The sequence below is a fragment of the Capricornis sumatraensis genome, chromosome X, assembly GCF_032405125.1.
Source record: "Capricornis sumatraensis isolate serow.1 chromosome X, serow.2, whole genome shotgun sequence".
Lineage (NCBI taxonomy): Eukaryota > Metazoa > Chordata > Mammalia > Artiodactyla > Bovidae > Capricornis > Capricornis sumatraensis.
Window position 1 is genome coordinate 46257455 of NC_091092.1, and position 17786 is coordinate 46275240.

Sequence of the window (17786 nt, forward strand, 5' to 3'; positions counted from 1 at the left end):
CAGCTCTACAAATTATATCCTGAAGCTCAGTCCCGCATTGGCTTCCTTAGTACTTTCTTTTCCTGCTTCTCCTTCTTTCACTCCTGAGGAGTCCTTTCTCTTCCAGATCACCTTCTCTGCCTCTCCTCCCTCCAAAGACGATCTCCTCTGGTCTGATGCTTTTCACACCACCCACAGGCTGGTAATGTCTGTCACCAGCCTATAACTCATTCCTGAGCAATTTAAATGCAGGCCCACTAGTGTTTTGAACACAGAAATGTTGCTCAATAAGGGTTGAAAGTGATAGTTGCTTAGTCGTGTCTGACTCTTTTGGAGCCCATGGACTGTAGTCTGCTGGGCTTCTCTGTCCATGGGATTCATCAGGTGAGAATACTGGAGTGGGTTGCCATGCCTTCCCCCAGGGGATCTTCTTGACCCAGAGAATGAACCTAGGTCTCCTGTATTACAGGCAGACTCGACTGTCTGAGCCACTAGGGTAGGATAAGGGTTACATGAATGACATATAAAAATGGATTCATGGGACTTCAGCAAAAGACAGGTAGAAGAAAGCTGAGTTGTCTTAGACAAGTCCACCCTAGAACCTGGCTCACCAGCTACAGACCATGAGAAAGAATAACTACAGACTATGAGAAAGAATAAATTTGTTTCCGTTTCAAGCCAAAATTTTTTAGGGTGACTTAAAAAACAAGAGCTAACTGATGGTTCAAGATCTGCCATTCATGTCAGTCTTTCCTCTTCAAGGGCAGAGATTGTACCTCCTGTTGGTGGTATGCCTAATAACCGGCACAGTACCTGGTTTGTACAAGACAATAAATACCTATTGATGAATACATCAGATTCCGTTAACAGTGAGTAAAAGCATCATCAGTCATTTGCTGCCTATAATTATGGTAAATGGCAGGTTGAACTCAGAGTACCAAAATTCGTTATTGGAATAATTATAAATATTTATTATTTCTTGATGGACACTGTGCTAGGCCTGTGATCTCTATATAATAAAGCTCTATTTATTAGGTATGAAATAAAGGGTGTATGTTTAAATGGAGTCTAACTGGTAAGGGAGACAGATCTCTTTTAAGACACCAATAATTGCTCCCAAGGAAAATGCTACCCTAGAATAAAAGGCTCCCAAACTATTCTGATTTGCTTTGGGGATTTTTTTTCCCTCCCACTAAATATTCTGGGTATATTTAACCAATTATCCACTAAGTGAACAGCTAACCATGCATGCCAATTAGAAATTGACTGAATCAGTTCATGGATCTTCTAACATAAATCCAAAATGCTACCTTCTCAGAGAAAAATCAAGGGATTACGGAGGGGAAATGGTGGAGGAGGGAACCAAACAGAAAAGTTATTGGCTGGCAGCTTCTATAACTCCCTAATTTTTGAAATGCCCTTTATTCCTTCCTTATTACATGAAAAGAAGTAGATTTAGTGCACAGCTTGAGGCAGCCTGCGAGATAAATGTGCTCCCTGTGTGAATGGACTGCTTGTGCCCACATTATCCCATAGAAGGCTGTGACTAGGCTGAGCTTCGTGGGCTGGAAGAATTCTAGAAAGGGCCCCAAGAGAGGGACCATGGGAGCGCTACTACCTCCTTGCTTGTAAGTGTTTTTCCTCAAAATAGTATTTTCACTAGTGGTGTGCGTGCATGTGTGTGTGTCTGTGTCTGTGTGTCTGTTTATCTCTTCTCTGAATGCCGACTTGTGACCACAAGGGGCATGCTTCACTTGTCTCAGGGTTCTGTGTTTTTGGAAGGGGCAGAATCCACAGAGCTGGGCGGGTAATGTTGGGTCTCTGGGAGAATTAAACTGAGGCAGTTCCTGCTCCATTGAAGGCCCCAGTGGAGGACCACACATAAGACCTGCACTTTGTTCATCTAGGGAACAAGCGAGAAGAACATGTGACAAATCTCAGGGATGACTGTTTAACCCCTTGCCTACTGCTTATACCGATGTTCCTAACAGGATGTGGGGAAACCCACAAGGGAAGTCTCCCAATGGATGCACTGGGTATGTACTCTGTGCTGAGACGTGAGAGAGATTAATAGAGTCTTTCTAAACCTTATCTCTCACCAGCAGTGGATAAGATGGTGCTGAGCTCTTCAACATGGATGGACCTTAGAGATGATTATACTAAGCAACTCAGATAAAGATAAGTACCATATGACATCACTTACATGTGGAATATAAAATAAGATACAAATAACCTTATCTACGAAACAGAAAGAGACTCATAAACATAGAAAACACACTTACGGTAACCAAAGGGGGAGGAGTAAGTTAGGAGTTTGGGATTAACATATACACAGTACTATATATAAAACACATAAAGCACTGGGAACTATATTTAATAACCTGACATAAGCCATAATGAAAAGCAATCAGAAAAATATATTGAATATATGTATATAACTGAATCACTTTGATGTACACCTGAAATTAACACAATATTTTAAATCAATCATATGCCAATTCAAAAAAGAAAAACAAGAAAAATATGATGCTGAGCTCTTACACTTAAAAGGAGGAGTCAGGTATCACAGTATAGGATGAGCTGAGGCAGCACAGTGTGGTAAAGGAGATCAGGCTTCAGGGATGAAAAGACTTGGCTTCAAATCCCAATTAAGGCATTATTATCTGAATGATGCTGAAAAAGTTATTTCCCATCTCTACACACCAGTATCCCCATCGTGTCCTTCAAGACTTATACCTACCTCATGGGTTCGGAAGATTAGTAAAAATAAATCTGAAGTGCCTGGCACAGAAAAGATGCTAAAAAATTTGAGAGCTGAGCATCTAACCAAAGCACAGTACAGAATGCCATGCACAGAGCAGTCCACACAAATTCCGGAGACCTCCTTCTCCATGCTTCCAGAGAGAAGGGGACTACTCTATACAATTTCATTCGTTGTGAAATTCACATAGAAGAATCTCTTGACAGTGACCCAACGTAGTTGGGTAAGACTTTCTCTTCATGTGCCTTTAAGTCAGTCCTCAGTAGGTCATGAAGGTTGTGTCATTCAGGGATTTAAAGTCAGCAGGTTGTTTTGTGAGCGAAGGTTTTAAGGTAGAAGGTCAACTGGCCTGAGATGATTAAGAACTGGCCTGTAGCTGAATACTGCACACCAGCACAGTGAGTCAATTGCAGTTCTTACACTGTAGATTGTACAACATTTCGACAGTCATATATGAGGAGAATCTGCCCTGTAAACATGCTGAAGTTCACCCTCACCGTTTATCTTTTCTCTGAAGAACAAGCTACTTTTTGATTCCATCGTTTTTCTCACAGCAGACCAATGGTCCGCCCACGCCTGTGGACCTTAGTGTACCTGGCAACGTGTCTCCATAACATGATACTGGGGGACTGGAGAACGGAAGGAGAGCTTTTTCTAGGGCCGGTCTCATTACGAGACATGCTCTCTTGTGCTGGGGAGACCACAGTCTTTGGAGTGAGACAAGCTGCAGTGGAGCATTGGCTCTACCACGTCTCAGTCAGGTGACCGTGAACAGGTTATTTCACGTCTCTCCGTCTCTGTTTCTTCATCCATCAAGAGGAGAGGGAAAAAACTCTCCTACATACTTCTAAGAACCTTTGAAAGACTTAAGATAAAGTTAGGTAAACACTTGGCACATAGTAAATTCTGGATATTTGTCAGTTACTGCTTTCATTATTATTTAGCATAGACTATAGAGTAGGGTCGGAGAAGGTAATGGCACCCCACTCCAGTACTCTTGCCTGGAAAATCCCACGGATGGAGGAGCCTGGTGGGCTGCAGTCCATGGGGTCGCTACTAGTCGAACACGACTGAGCGACTTCACTTTCACTTTTCACTTTCATGCATTGGAGAAGGAGATGGCAACCTACTCCAGTGTTCTTGCCTGGAGAATCCCAGGGACGGGGGAGCCTGGTGGGCTGCCGTCCATGGGGTCGCACAGAGTCGGACACGACTAAAGCGACTTAGCAGCAGCAGCAGCAGCAGCATAGAGTAGGGTTCCAACAAGTAATGAGAGAGAACTCATGGCTAATTTCTAAACCTCTAGGTAAAATCTAATCCAATAGAAAAGGGGAAATAGTCAGAGCGGGTCTAAATAACATTCCTATTCAGGGTGGAATTTTAATGAACTGAGAAAAAAATTAAGCAATAGAATCTGCTTTTTAATTATTAGAAATGACCTTTTTTCATTTATGCTATTATAGGTGATGAGCATCCTCTGCCATAATGAAAGAAGATGAGGCAAGTGACCAGTTTCTGTTATTTATTAAGGAACCCTTCTATTGCACTCAGATGGAATGTAGTTTTCATAATCACTCCACTCTGCCTTTGCGTGTCCTGGACAGGTCATCACCTCCTTGACGGTGAGGGTCATTTCACTTCCTTCTTCTGAGTGCCCCATTCCACCTAACTCTGCTGCTACTGCTAAGGTGCTTCAGTTATGTCTGACTCTGTACAACCCCACAGATGGCAGCCCACCAGGCTTCCCCGCCCCTGGGGTTCTCCAGGCAAGAGTACTGGAGTGGGTTGCCATTGCCTTCTCCACCACCTAACTCTAGGCCCCAGGATTAACCAGTACCTCCCAAGTCCCTTCCGCCTGTGACAATGTCCTGCAATAGCAAAGCTGAGAATGGAGTGCAGACAACATTTTTCCCTTTAAAACTAACATGTTTCAGCAATTAAACTGCTTTTAGACAACAAACTCACGTATAGGGTAAAGCTGAGCATACGGAGAAGTCATGGAAGATAAAGGACATGGGCTTTGGAGGCCAGAAAAATCACTCAAATCAAGTCCAGTCATTCGTTGGAGAAGTGAATTAGCATTCCCATATTTTAGCTTGCTAATCTGTGAAAGGTTGGGAGCAGCCCCTACCTTACAAAGCTTTCGTGATCCTACCTCCCAGGGCCTTTGCACAGTGCTTGCTGCATGTGCATGTGAACTCAGTGAAACTGGGCTCTCTTTGTCTTCCTCCGTGGAGATCCGGTTTTCCAGACAATGTATACTAGTTGCTTCCAAAGCTGGATATGCTTGAAGGTTGACCTGGAGCTGTCCTGAAAATATACATCTTAAAATAGCCAGGGCTCCTAAGTAGCAATAGGCTAGCACATGAGTGGAAGTGAACATGTGATTTTGATGTGTTGGAGTGAGTGTGGATATTGGCTGCGAGGCAAGACAAGGGTAAGTGTTTGATAAAATGCAGGATGTAATATCTCTTGTTCCACACTTTCCCATGGGCATTATCTAAGCTGCATATCAAGCACACGGAGAAATACTGTAGCGTATAACAAATGAATACCTGAATGAATGCAACTTAAGAGTGCTAGGAATGATTGATAAACACAGATAACACTGAAAGTCTCCCAATCATGGCAAAGTCATTCTTCACGTACACGCTGCTGTAATAACATTATGCTGAGGGAGCTGGCGATGATGTTTAGATAATAAAAGGGTAATGCCCCAGTGATGACAGCCTGGGGGAGAGATACCCAGATCAGGAGCAGCTGGTATCCACTTCTGCAATCTTACCCTAGAGCAGCAGGAAGCAAGTCAAGAAGCACGTAGATGACCTTTTCTGGCACGGTGATATGCTCTGCTAATTCTCCATTTTCTTCTTTAAGTGCGATCACAGGAGGTCCCAAGAAACTCTTCCTCCCACATTTGCAAGCTGCATCACAGAGAGCAGAACAAGTATTTCCACCACTACTTGCAAAAAAGGATGTTGGTCACAAGGTGGCAGGTTACCACGCTCCTATGGAAAAGCTGGATTATATTTCTAAAAGCTCAGAGAAGCAGAGGCAAGAGAACTTCAAAAAGGTAAGAGTGTGTGTGTGAGAGAGAGAGAGAGTGTGTGTGTGTGTGTGTAGTAGGAAGGACAGATGCCTTACATGGCCACAAGCTCTAAAGGTCATATAAGTGCTGCCTGTTCAGCGCGCCCTCTAATCACAGGGTGCCTCCTCAACAGGCTCACGCAACTAGCATGATAAGAATTGTGAATTGACAACTGACATCATACAAATGACCTATGCCGAGGCAATTCTGTTCTGAAGGAGCGAGTCCAACCCTGCTAGTACATTAGAATCACCTAGGAACTTTTCCAAACACACACACACACACACACACACACACACACACACACACACACACATCAAGAATCAGCCACAAGAGACCTTGCAGGGTTTTCATTTGGACAAGTTATTGTTTAGTTACTTGATTTTGGTCTGATGTTGGGTTCGGACATCACTATTATTTAAAAGGTCCTCAGATAATTCAAGGGTGGAGTCAAGGTTGAGAATCACTGAAATAATCTAAGCAATGTTACTGAAAGTAGGGTCCACAGCCTTAGTGCTGACCCATGAACTTGTCATTAGGCACATTTTTTGCTTAGTTCAGCTGACACTATTTTTCACAGCAAGATAACAATACTTTCTTCAGTTGATGTATAGTTGATTTACAATGTTGTGTTAGTTTCTGATGTACAAGAAAGTGACTCAGTTTTATAAATATATACGTATGTATGTATGTATATACACGGGCTTCCCAGGTGACTCAGTGATAAAGAGTCTGCTTGCCAGTGCAGGAGTTGCGGATTCGATCCCTGGGTCCGGAAGATCTCCTGGACGAGGAAATGGCAACCTACTCTAGTATTCTTGCCTGGAAAATTCCATGGACAGAGGAGTCTGGCAGGCTACAGTCCATGGGGTCACAAAGAAATGGACATGACTGAGTGACTGGGCACGCATGCATGCATGTAAATACACACACCTATATACACATATACTTTTTCATATTCTTTCCATTATGATTTATTGCAAGATATTTAATATAGTTCCTTGTGCTAAACAGTAGGATTTTGATTTTTATCCATTCTATATATAATAGTTTGCAGCTACAAATCCCAAAGTCCTAATTTATCCCACCCCATCCTTCCCCTTTAGTAACCTTAAATTTGTTTTCTATGTCTATGGGTCCGTTTCTGTTTTGTACATACGTTCACTTGCATCACAATTTAGATTCCACATATAAGTGATATCATACAATATCTGTCTTTCTGACTTCCTTCACTTAGGATGATAATCTCTGCTGCTGCTGCTGCTAAGTCGCTTCAGTCGTGTCCGACTCTGTGCGACCCCAGAGACGGCAGCCCACCAGGCTCCCCCGTCCCTGGGATTCTCCAGGCAAGAACACTGGAGTGGGTTGCCATCTCCTTCTCCAATGCATGAAAGTGAAAAGAGAAAGTGAAGTCGCTCAGTCGTGTCCGACTCTTAGTGACCCTATAGACTGCAGCCTACCAGGCTCCTCCATCTGTGGGATTTTCCAGGCAAGAGTACTGGAGTGGGGTGCCATTGCCTTCTCCTAGGTGCATCTAAGCTGCTGCAAATGGCACGTTTTCATTCCTTTTTATGGCTGAGCAGTATTCTATTGTATACATATGTACCACATCCTCTTTATCCAGCCCTCGTAAGTTGCATTGTTTGCAAATAATTTCTCCCAGCCTTTAGGTTACGTTTTTGCTTTGTTTATGGTTTCCTTTGCTATGCAAAGGCTTCTAAGTTTGATTGCTGCCGCTGCTGCTGCTAAGTCGCTTCAGTCATGTCTGACTCTGTGTGACCCCATAGACGGCAGCCCACGAGGCTCCCCCAACCCTGGGATTCTCCAGGCAAGAACACTGGAGTGGGTTGCCATTTCGATTAGGTTCCATTTATTTTTGCTTTTATATCTACTGCCTTGGCAGACTGACCTAAGAAAACATTACTACAATTTATGTCGGAACGTTTTGCCTATGTTCCAAACTGGGAACTTTATGGTGTCATGTCTTATATTTAAGTTTTTAAGCCATTTTGAATTTATTTTTGTGCAGGATGTGAAGGAGTGCTCTAACTTCATTGATTTACACGCAGAAAGACAGCAATACTTTCTTGATAAAACAAACAGTGCATTGACTTACATTCTGGCACAAGCTCCTCATCTTACCACTAACTAGTAACAAACAATTTCAGACCCAGTCCTGAACCATGGACCACACTTGGAGTAGCACTTTCCTAAAGAGAGCAGGTGGGGGTCAGAGAAAAAGGGAATGGCATTCATCTTTAAAAGTGTGTTACTTGTCAAAGCTGAGCTTTGATGCGAACACACTGCTTAGTGAGGCCAGCAAGGCATTTCCCAAAGCATACTTTTAGGATGTTACTATGTATTATGAACAAAAATGGTCTGGTACCTGAAAGATGTGGTTTACCACTTAACTGCCCAAAGTGAGACAAATTACTCTCCTATGCAGGATGACTCTCTAAGAGTGATATGGAATTGAAGAAACACGTATGGGATTACAGAATCTTTCTTTTCACAAAGCCATATGATTTGTAGTTTATACAACATAATTTGGAAAATAGTGATGTGGTTATTTTTTAAGAACCTGCTTAAGAGAGTATAGTTAATTCTACATTCTCTTCAACCAGGCAAGCAAGTTATCATTTAAAACAAAAGAGTGAAAATTGGAGCTGACACAGCAGCCCATGTGGTGCAACTCTGCAAAGGCGGACCCCTAGACTTTAGGGTTGGGCTTGACTTGGTGAAACAGCTCAAAGTCATCCAGGCTATTCCTTTCTGGGGGTGGACCACAGTCTACCTACAGTCATACCATGCCAGGTCAGAAAGGCAGATTTGCTTAAGTGGTTTATTAACTGACTATGGAAAGGAAAACCCGAAAGGTGTTGCTGAGACATCAGAGCACCAGAAGTATGCTAGCAACACAAACCTTGATGGAACAGCTTTAAAGGGGGCAGTGCTGCACGGATGGAGACCTTCCAGATTTTTTTCAAGGATCAGCATCTAGATTTTGACTTTGTTTTAAAATCAAAATCACCACCATTGTTCATCCAGTAGACCTTTCTGGGCACGTTCCCAGGGCAGTGTTCCTTTAAATATAAATACTTAAAGTGGATCATCTGTGTTGGCTTCACAAAGGAGAAATATCTGCCTCCAGTGTTAAGTGAGGAAAACTTCAGTCAAGAGAGTCCTAAAGGAGAGATTACTTCTTAGGAACCCTCACCACCGGCTCGCCGGGAACACTGAGGCTCGAGGGAGAAGAGAGGGCTGTTGCTTTAAAAAGTGAATCCTCAAAGAATGAGTGGTTGTTCGTTTCTACCAGAAAAGCCAGCCTGGAGACTGAGTTGAGATGCATGCATCTAATAAGAGAGTAATAAATGCCCATCCTGACCAGAAACTGAATTATTGGCTGTTATGTATACTTCCTTGATCAAATTATGAGTTTTCCAGAGAGTAGAAACTATCCCCCAAACATGACTTAATGCTGTGCTTGCTGCCATAAGGAGGGGAAATAGGAGAGAAGAGAGACTGTGTTTCAGTGCCATTACTAGCTTCCCAATCTTGTTAGGAGATAACAAGTTGTCTTCTAAGAAGTAGCTGACAAGCAACCAAGAGAAATACACTTGGTCAGTATATGGGGAGAGGATAATGTTTAGTCATTACTAATCAACAATGCTTTCAAATTTAGGGCTTTTAATTTGATTTTGATATGGACCAATATTTTAACTTTTCTTGTGACTCTGCAATTAAGCTGCCATTGGCTTCAATGAGCAAAGAAACCTCTCTGAGTTGTTTTGTCATCCTTCACATCATAAATCAAAGGAAAAGTGACCCCCATATCAGTTATTTTGAAATTTAAAGATTCAGAATAAAATCTTTTATTGCTTCAGAGTCACACAAACATATGGCCCCATGTTTTTCTAATCAAATAGGAATAGCCCTAAATTCTTACATTCAAGGGGACAGATATTGAACCCAATTATACAGTTTCTGCCAGTCAAGACATTTTCCAATATCAAACATCAGAGGTGATTTAGTTTTATTGAACTATGAATTCAAATAGTATTAGACCCATTCTTCTCAAAAGGCAAATTAGTAGGAATATGAGGAAGACACACAACAGGAGACATCAGAGTTGAAGAAAAGGTGAGGATGAAAATAAAAACAATTCTCTTGACATGTTCCTAAATATTCTTCTACCTCCTTTCTCTCCTACCATTTAGGCAAGACTGATATTTATGGTGACATATTCTCTCTCTGGGATAAGGAAACCAAGGCATTATCAGAGTAACAGACATTGTACTTGTTACAAATATGCCCCCTTAACATTTGGCACATAATTTTGCTTTCTTTTGGTTGGTGAAAGCTGCCATACTTCATCACCGGTCTAGAGCACAGACTTTCTTCTCCTCCAACCAAAGTCACTGTGCTTGGATGCCTCTCTGAATAAAAAGGTTACAGATGTCCTAAGGGGAATGGAATATATATATATATTTGTATAACTTTTTTAAAAATTCACATGAAAACAGGAACGTAGGAAGGAGGCCAGACATTTGATTAAGATGGTGACAAATCATTGAACTTCGTGATATTTTCCTATGTTGTGTGAATTCCTTCAAATTTGCTACTGTAATCAGATTTTCAATCCCACAAGTACATGCAGGTAATCTGCGATTTATTTCTCTCTGCAGATTTTCAACATTATCTACTTGTAAGCCCGTATACCTTGATGTGATTCTTCTGAACAATCTTCAAGCATCAGTAAAGCAACAGCTATACTGGTAATAGATAGGCATTCAGAAGTTACTCTAAATCAGTGATTTTATTGGGGCAGACATGACAAGGAAAGAAAAAATGAGGGAAAGAATAAAGCTGTAATGATTATACTTTCTTTTGCCAAAAGGCTCCTGGGGCAGTAAGAAAAAGATTTTGGTAAACATCTCAGCTCTCCAAGTGGCTTTCTTATAACAAAGACCATAGCTGGTCCTGGGCCAAAATTAGACTCTCAAACACTTGTGTGTGCTTCTTCAGCCAAATTCCAGTATAAGATTACATCATAAGTGGTTTTTATGGAAATAATCACATCACTGAAAATCACAAGTATTTGGAAACAGACTAAAGCATTTATTTTGGAATGGGCTGTTCAGAAATAGAAACCTGTTTCTGGCAAAGTGTAATCTGTCCTAAGGATATCCTGAAAAGCCAATGAGGTATTTCAGGCCTTCTGTGTATTATTTTACATGAATTCTGAAGGTCCTGGAAACAATGCAAAAAATGTCTTTCAAAAGACAGACGGCGGTGAACAATTGCTATCTGTACCAAATCTCAGGTGATTATAAATTATGGAAATAACTTGGCCTTTACAAAAACATCACCAACCAAAAGAAACACTAAGACTTTGTCTATAATAATGCAAAAATAGTTGACAGATTTTATCAATTCAGTAAAGAAGCAGAAAACTAATTCCAGCTTTATCATAATATATATAAACCTCTTTGACCTAATTTAATCATTTGTAAGACTTTTCCAACCCTAATTTATATTCTACCACCACCACCCCCCACCATCACCCTGGTCAAATTTCAATGAAGGTTTCATTCTTTACTTGAGGGCTACACACACACATAATCTCATTAGAAGAGGTCACATGAGCAGCTTGGCATTGCACAGATCAATCAGGCTAACCATGCTGCCCACTGCCTTCACCTGCAGTGGAAATGGTGGGCATCCACAGTCAAGGTCAATTAATGTTTTATGGTTTGGAAGAGAGGCCATGAAAGGACCTATCTCTTCAAAATGCCTCACAGGAGAATATAATGTTGCAAGGTATGGACATAGTTTAGAACCGAAATTCTATCCATTTTTAATAAAGAGATCTCTTATTTATACTCATTATAATAAAATGTTATAGCAACTGGAAGAGAGAACTGAAGACAGGACCTTACAACATTTAAAAATCAGTCTTGCGAAAGTCTTCCAGGTGGCCAGAATGACCACTGAACCCTTCTAAACCCACAGTTACTTCACCTCCCAGCAATGACGAGTTTCTGGCCTTCGAGATCCCACATGAAGCAAGCATGTTAATTTCATAGCATTGTTTCCTTATTTATCCAAGGTCTCTTCCATGGCATGTTTTCTTTCACCCCCATCTAAGGTCTTCGGGATCCTGTTAATTTGTACAATGTTTGGGATCACCATTAGCTCCAGAGTCCTTGTTTAAAGGCGATGAAGTAAAATTGTAAATAGTATCACAATGTCATCCCAGAAAACCTCTCATGTGTCTAATACTATTTATAAATAATTCTTACAAATCAAGAGGGAAGTATTAGCTTCACTATTCCAGAGGACCTGGCAGGACGGCAAGACTAAGGAAACTCTTCAGTCTGAAAGAAGACAATGCCCATCATCAAAGCACACAAGAGAAAGGATGAAAGCCACATTTAACACAAGGACAGCCAGAATAAAAAGTATCCAAACCTTGTATAAGAGAGCTTAACAGATACTCATTCTCTAAAGAATTATTCATATTTGAAAACGTTCATAACAGTATTCATGATACACTCCAGATATTTTGAAAACTAATAGATCCTGTCTAAACTATATGTAATAAGAGGATGGATGTGTCTTTTTTTAGTTATCCAACTGTCTTTTTTTTTGAATCTGAGAATTGTTAAAACAATTTGAAGTAAGTTTATAACCAAATTATTGACTGAATTTAACCAACTGCTTCTTAAATGGCTTATTATACTTACTCAAACCAATCTTTGTGTTTCAGGACAATGTACAAGTAGAAAAAAAAAGTATAGCATCTGTTAATACAGACACACACATCTGTAAGAATATAATTATATAAGAAATAGTATATTCTATAATACAGGTACTGTTTTGTGCATGCAAATATATATAATGCACACAAACATCATTTGAGAGAAAAGAAAGAAAATATTGGAATGCATCATATATAATAAAGTAACTATCACTGGCTGAAATTTTTTGTTTCAGTGAAACATGAAATCAAGTTAGTTTCTTCTCTACAAAACCACCAAAATTTTGTCTTACTCACTGTAAAGGGCCATCATTTATATCTCCAGATGAATAACTGTTCACATCAGAACTCCTATGCAAAGTGGACAGCTTGCATACAAAAGTATGAAGTAGAAAACAAATACAAATGCTATATTCTATAGGTCAAATAGAGTTAAGCATAGAAAATGTACACTTGTCATTTTCTGCCAAAGAACATTTGAAGCTCTGCGTGGAAGGGCGGAAAAGGGGGAGACTTTGAGATGTGAAAATCTGCTTCCAAAACTATAGATTGGAGTCAATTGGGAATAATTTCCCCAAACACCAAAATTTGAACAGACCTGTGCACCAGAAAGACAGTTGTACTGGAGATCCCATAATGTTGCCAAAAGGGCAACTTGAAATAAGAACAAGGGCACTTCTAGAAATCGTACCAGAAACAGTTATGCAAAAGTGTATACCGACTGCCAAAGGACTGGTTGAATTCTGTCACCTCTGACATCATTCATTGCTAAACTGCATGGATGGCATTTGATCTGGGAGGGAGCTCAAGTTGTTATACAATAAGTACTTAATTAGCATACACAGTATACCTCTCCATTGTCATTTTGGAAATCAAAACATACACAGATGGCAAAAAGTTTACCACATTTGGTGATGTGAAAACTGATCCTATTTGATATATGCCAAAAATTTCGGGAAAAATGAATGCATACGCTTTCTGGAGAGAGGAGGATCTTTTGAGATACATTTGTAGTATGGATTGTGATGAATACCTTATTAACCTCAGTTTAAGTACCAGCGAGTAGAGTTTTCCAAACCTGTACTTGAGCTGCAAAGAAAAACAAACTACTCATCGTTTCCTTGAGGCATGCATTTCACTATGGCAAAGCGCACCAGGCGTGCATGACAGGGGAGTCTGGGCCTGCGTCAGCCAACTGAGCAGACCATGAGCATTCTTCGAACACAAGGCAGAAGGCTTTATGGAGTGGAGAAGAGGGAGAAAATTTGGAACCATTGTCTGATGATTTCATTTTGGAAGGGCCATTCCTCAGCCGACTGCTGCTTCAGGAAGGCGAGGTGATGGGACCAGACTCGGACAGATGTTGGCTACGGTAGCAAGCAACTTTAGCAGCCAAAACGGGGCAGTGTCATGACACCAGCTGAACACGTGTCAGCTGCGAGAAGCAGGAAGATGCTGCGCGCGGGGCCAGAGCTGACTGTATTATACAGCGTCCCATCTGAGGCTGCATAAGACACTCACTGGCGAGCTTACGGGGCCTCGGAACGATGTCAGGAGCCGCACAACACACAGCACACCAGAGGGCAATGCACAGTCAGAAAGAAAGAGAAAGAAAGAAGAATGAGAGGAAACAAGCAAGACACGCGTCCGTCGTGCACAAACCTTCGGGCTCTGTGTGTTCTTTGTGATGGACTTGCTTCAGCGGGCAGCAGAAGATTTCGTGACACTTAGCACGAAAGGGGGACTCTTTTTTCTTTAATTCCGCAGATTGGATGGAATCTTGCCGTAACATAATGTATTCCTGTGTGCCAGGGGGGGCGTCATCCAGAACTGTGGTCACCACATAACAAAATGAACTCAAGTTAGAGCTTTAGGAAAGTAGGGAAACGTCTTACATCAACTCTACTCCCGGGGGAGACTATAGAAACAACAGTCCCAAGAAAAGTTTCCAAGAAAAGCATTGCATTGCATTGGGGGTTTTCTTTTGAGGGGCTTAGTTTGCTAATATGAATAGTTTACTCATCTATACATACCTTGATAGCGAGTACTGAGTTGGCCAAAATGTTCACTCGGATTTTTTCCAGCCAAAGGTGAGAAAAACCCAGATGAACTTTGTGGCCATCACAATATACTGAGCATTTAAGGGTTAGACTGTCCCAGATGAGCAATAAAACATGTTAATACCAATAACCATATTGTATCTAAATAAACACTGTGGAAAGCGACATGTTTCAACTTGAAGTACAATATAAATATTTACAGGCGAAAATGGCTAATTTCCACAAAATTTTCAGTGTATTCGTTTGCATTTTCTTCCTGGGTCTGCTCCTGGTGAGGGCCTGGCTTTCATGCACTATGTACAGAGTTGGACAAAATAATTCACTTTGTGTTTCCCAAAGAGAACTGGGGCCATGACAAGTAACCTTCACATATTCAAAATCCCCTAATGCAGTGACCACATTCCAGTCAAGAGCCTAATAATCAACACTGGATCAAAGACCTACCTTGAATTGCGGCACTGCAGGGCCTGATTCACTTTTGGCCTCAGATATGAGGCCCCTCTCAGATTTCTAGGCCCTTTGTGCATTTTCCTAAGGAATACTGTGATTGTCTAGTGTTCGTTCCCTGCTAAAACAAGGTGTCTGCTTTCACCTGGTCCACTGCAACATTATTTTTCCTGATAACTACCTACCAAAGAGTGTGCAAATTTGATCTGGGTCTGTAGAAACAGGGCATTGACCTCAGAATGGATTTTTTTTTTCACACCTTCCCAGTGAGGTCATCCCATTTTACCAGGAGTGAGTCAGTACCCCTAAAGTTATGATTAACATTGCACTGACTCATCCTACTCCCTCAAATGCATACTCTTAACATAACTTGAGAAAGACTGGGTACCAGCTGCAAACTTCCTATGGGGAGAACAAGGCTATGATGCTTGTAAAATGTCACCAGCTTATGGCTGAGATTGGATGGGATCTCGTGCTTCCACATTTGGCACAACATTCTCAGCTCACTGGCTAGGATCTTAACAGACTTTTAGAACTTTCTTTCACATTGGAATGAAAATGGCATGAAAACCAACATAACCTGGAAATTAATATTATGAGTTGAGAACAAGTTCTTGATAGATTGGCTGTGTGTGGAATTGTTGCCTTCCTTTATAAGTCATTAAATTATGCAAGAAGGTGATGAATATTTTAGTCACTTCTCTTTCTATTTTCCTCTAGTGCTCAACAGTAGTAATCAAAAATATTATATAGACAGACCACCACAGCCTTTTCTGAAAGAGAGTTGCCTTCATCTACTAGGAATGTGATGGCAACTTCTTAGAATCCGGTTGCTGAATGCACATCTTTGGTAGCAACAACTGCTATTCAGACCATTAGCAACCATTTCCTGCCATGAGCAGATAGTTATGATAATATATACATGTATCAAATTCTAGCATCACAGATGAAGGTAAGTTCTAGTTTGACCATACAAAATATTTAAGGAAAACCTCCCAAACTTAGAACTGAGAAAAAAAAAAAAAAACACCACCCATGATTATACAGAAGCTGAGAAATCCCATTTTCATGCACGGTATATAAGAAACACATTTTAAGATCAGAAGAGAATTGGAGGATTAAAAAGAAAAGAATAACTTTTGGATAATACATAGAGAGCTTATTCAGAAGTACATGATAAACACCAGTAAATTGTTTTCCATTTTCATTTTTCGATACCAAAAATGACATCACAAATGGGCATCTCTGGAGATTAATGGCACAATAGCTTTTGGCTGACTTTCCAGCCATCAGCTTTACCCAGCTGGTCATTAATTCCCACAAAAAGCCTTGTACTTCCATCATTATTGTTTAATTAGATACAGCTAGTATCTGTAACATACAACAAAATTCTAGTGAAAGAGCCCTGCTGACTGATATAAGAACCAGACCCCAAATTCATCATCATGAGGAAAGCAGGAAAGTCACAAAAGTGCAACATAATTGCTTTCCACAAAATTCTCTCTCTCCTATTCTTTCTTCAAATTGAATTTAGCAAGTGAAAAAGATGCCAAGATGAGAGCATTTAAGGAGCCATCTGAGTAATGACCGCAGGCAAAGAACATTTCCTTGGAAATTGTGAACATCTGGGAGTTAATGGCTTAGCTTTGCATCCAGGCTGTCTCTACTCAAATGCCCCAAACATAAATCAATTCAGGAAAAACAGAAAAAAATATCAAATCTATCAGCATACCTTGGTGTCATTTTGACACAAGACCTAAAAACATTTTGGACTTTTTAACCAGAAGTGGCAATCTAAAGGAAACACCTCATTTCAGTCTATAAAATCTTTGAATGTAAATTCATTTTGATGAAAGATTAAAACTATTGTATTAATTTATTCCTAGGACTCCTTCAGGTAGAACAGTGACTGTATGTGCAATTGACAACAGCAGGAGTGACAGGGAACTTCCCATAAGACCCCAGCACTAAGGCAGGTGGGTACCTTAATTCTACTACGTTAAAAAAAGGATGAGGAGACAATGTGTCCAAAGGGCACAAACTCTAGAAAAGGGAGAGGAGACTTGCAAAGAAGTCAGCTCATCGAAACAGGAAAAAAAGAATGGAATCTACCTTCCCCTGGCTTAATCCTAGGATTTCTGCCATTTCCCCACTTCTATTACATTCGTTCTTACACACCATTCCAGCCTCTGAAAACCACTCTTGCCTTTGTTCAAAAACTACTTGTCCACATTTATTCAGTGACTCCTGCTCTTCTTCTCAATAATGTTATCCAATCTTGAAGGTTGCACGAAAGACTCCAGTGATTAGGCAGACAATAGATTTACACCAAACCTCTTCCAGTTTCAGAGCTTCAGTTTGACTCTTTCAGACAGGTAAGATGGTAAAAGTAGCTCATGGTTGATTTTTGAACTGCAGGACCCATGTATTGAGAAAGGCCATTAGCCCCATGACAGTAGCAGCCAAGGAGCAGGCCTCTGCTGGGAAATGACACCCACATAGCCAGTGCCCTTGACCTTGATCGCACAGGCCACCTACTCAGAATTCCAAAGTCCCACAAGAGTGGTAGAGAGTTGGATGAGAGAAGTGCACACATGCAAATTCACACACCCACAGACATGCAGACACTGACAGGTGGCATACTCAGACACAGGGTGACAATAAGTGACTCTACTGGTGGTATGATAGTTA

The 17786-nt window shown here is 40.9% G+C and overlaps 1 protein-coding gene across 1 annotated transcript in view; it reads right to left on the reverse strand.

Annotated features, from left to right (window-relative positions):
* Positions 1 to 14380, reverse strand: part of FGF13 (fibroblast growth factor 13) — a 220586-nt gene extending 206206 nt beyond the window's left edge. The window contains exon 1 of the mRNA XM_068962355.1: positions 14251 to 14380. Within this exon, the coding sequence (XP_068818456.1) occupies positions 14251 to 14380 (130 nt within the window). The remainder of the gene's footprint in view (positions 1 to 14250) is intronic.
* Between the last annotated feature and the right edge of the window lie 3406 nt (positions 14381 to 17786).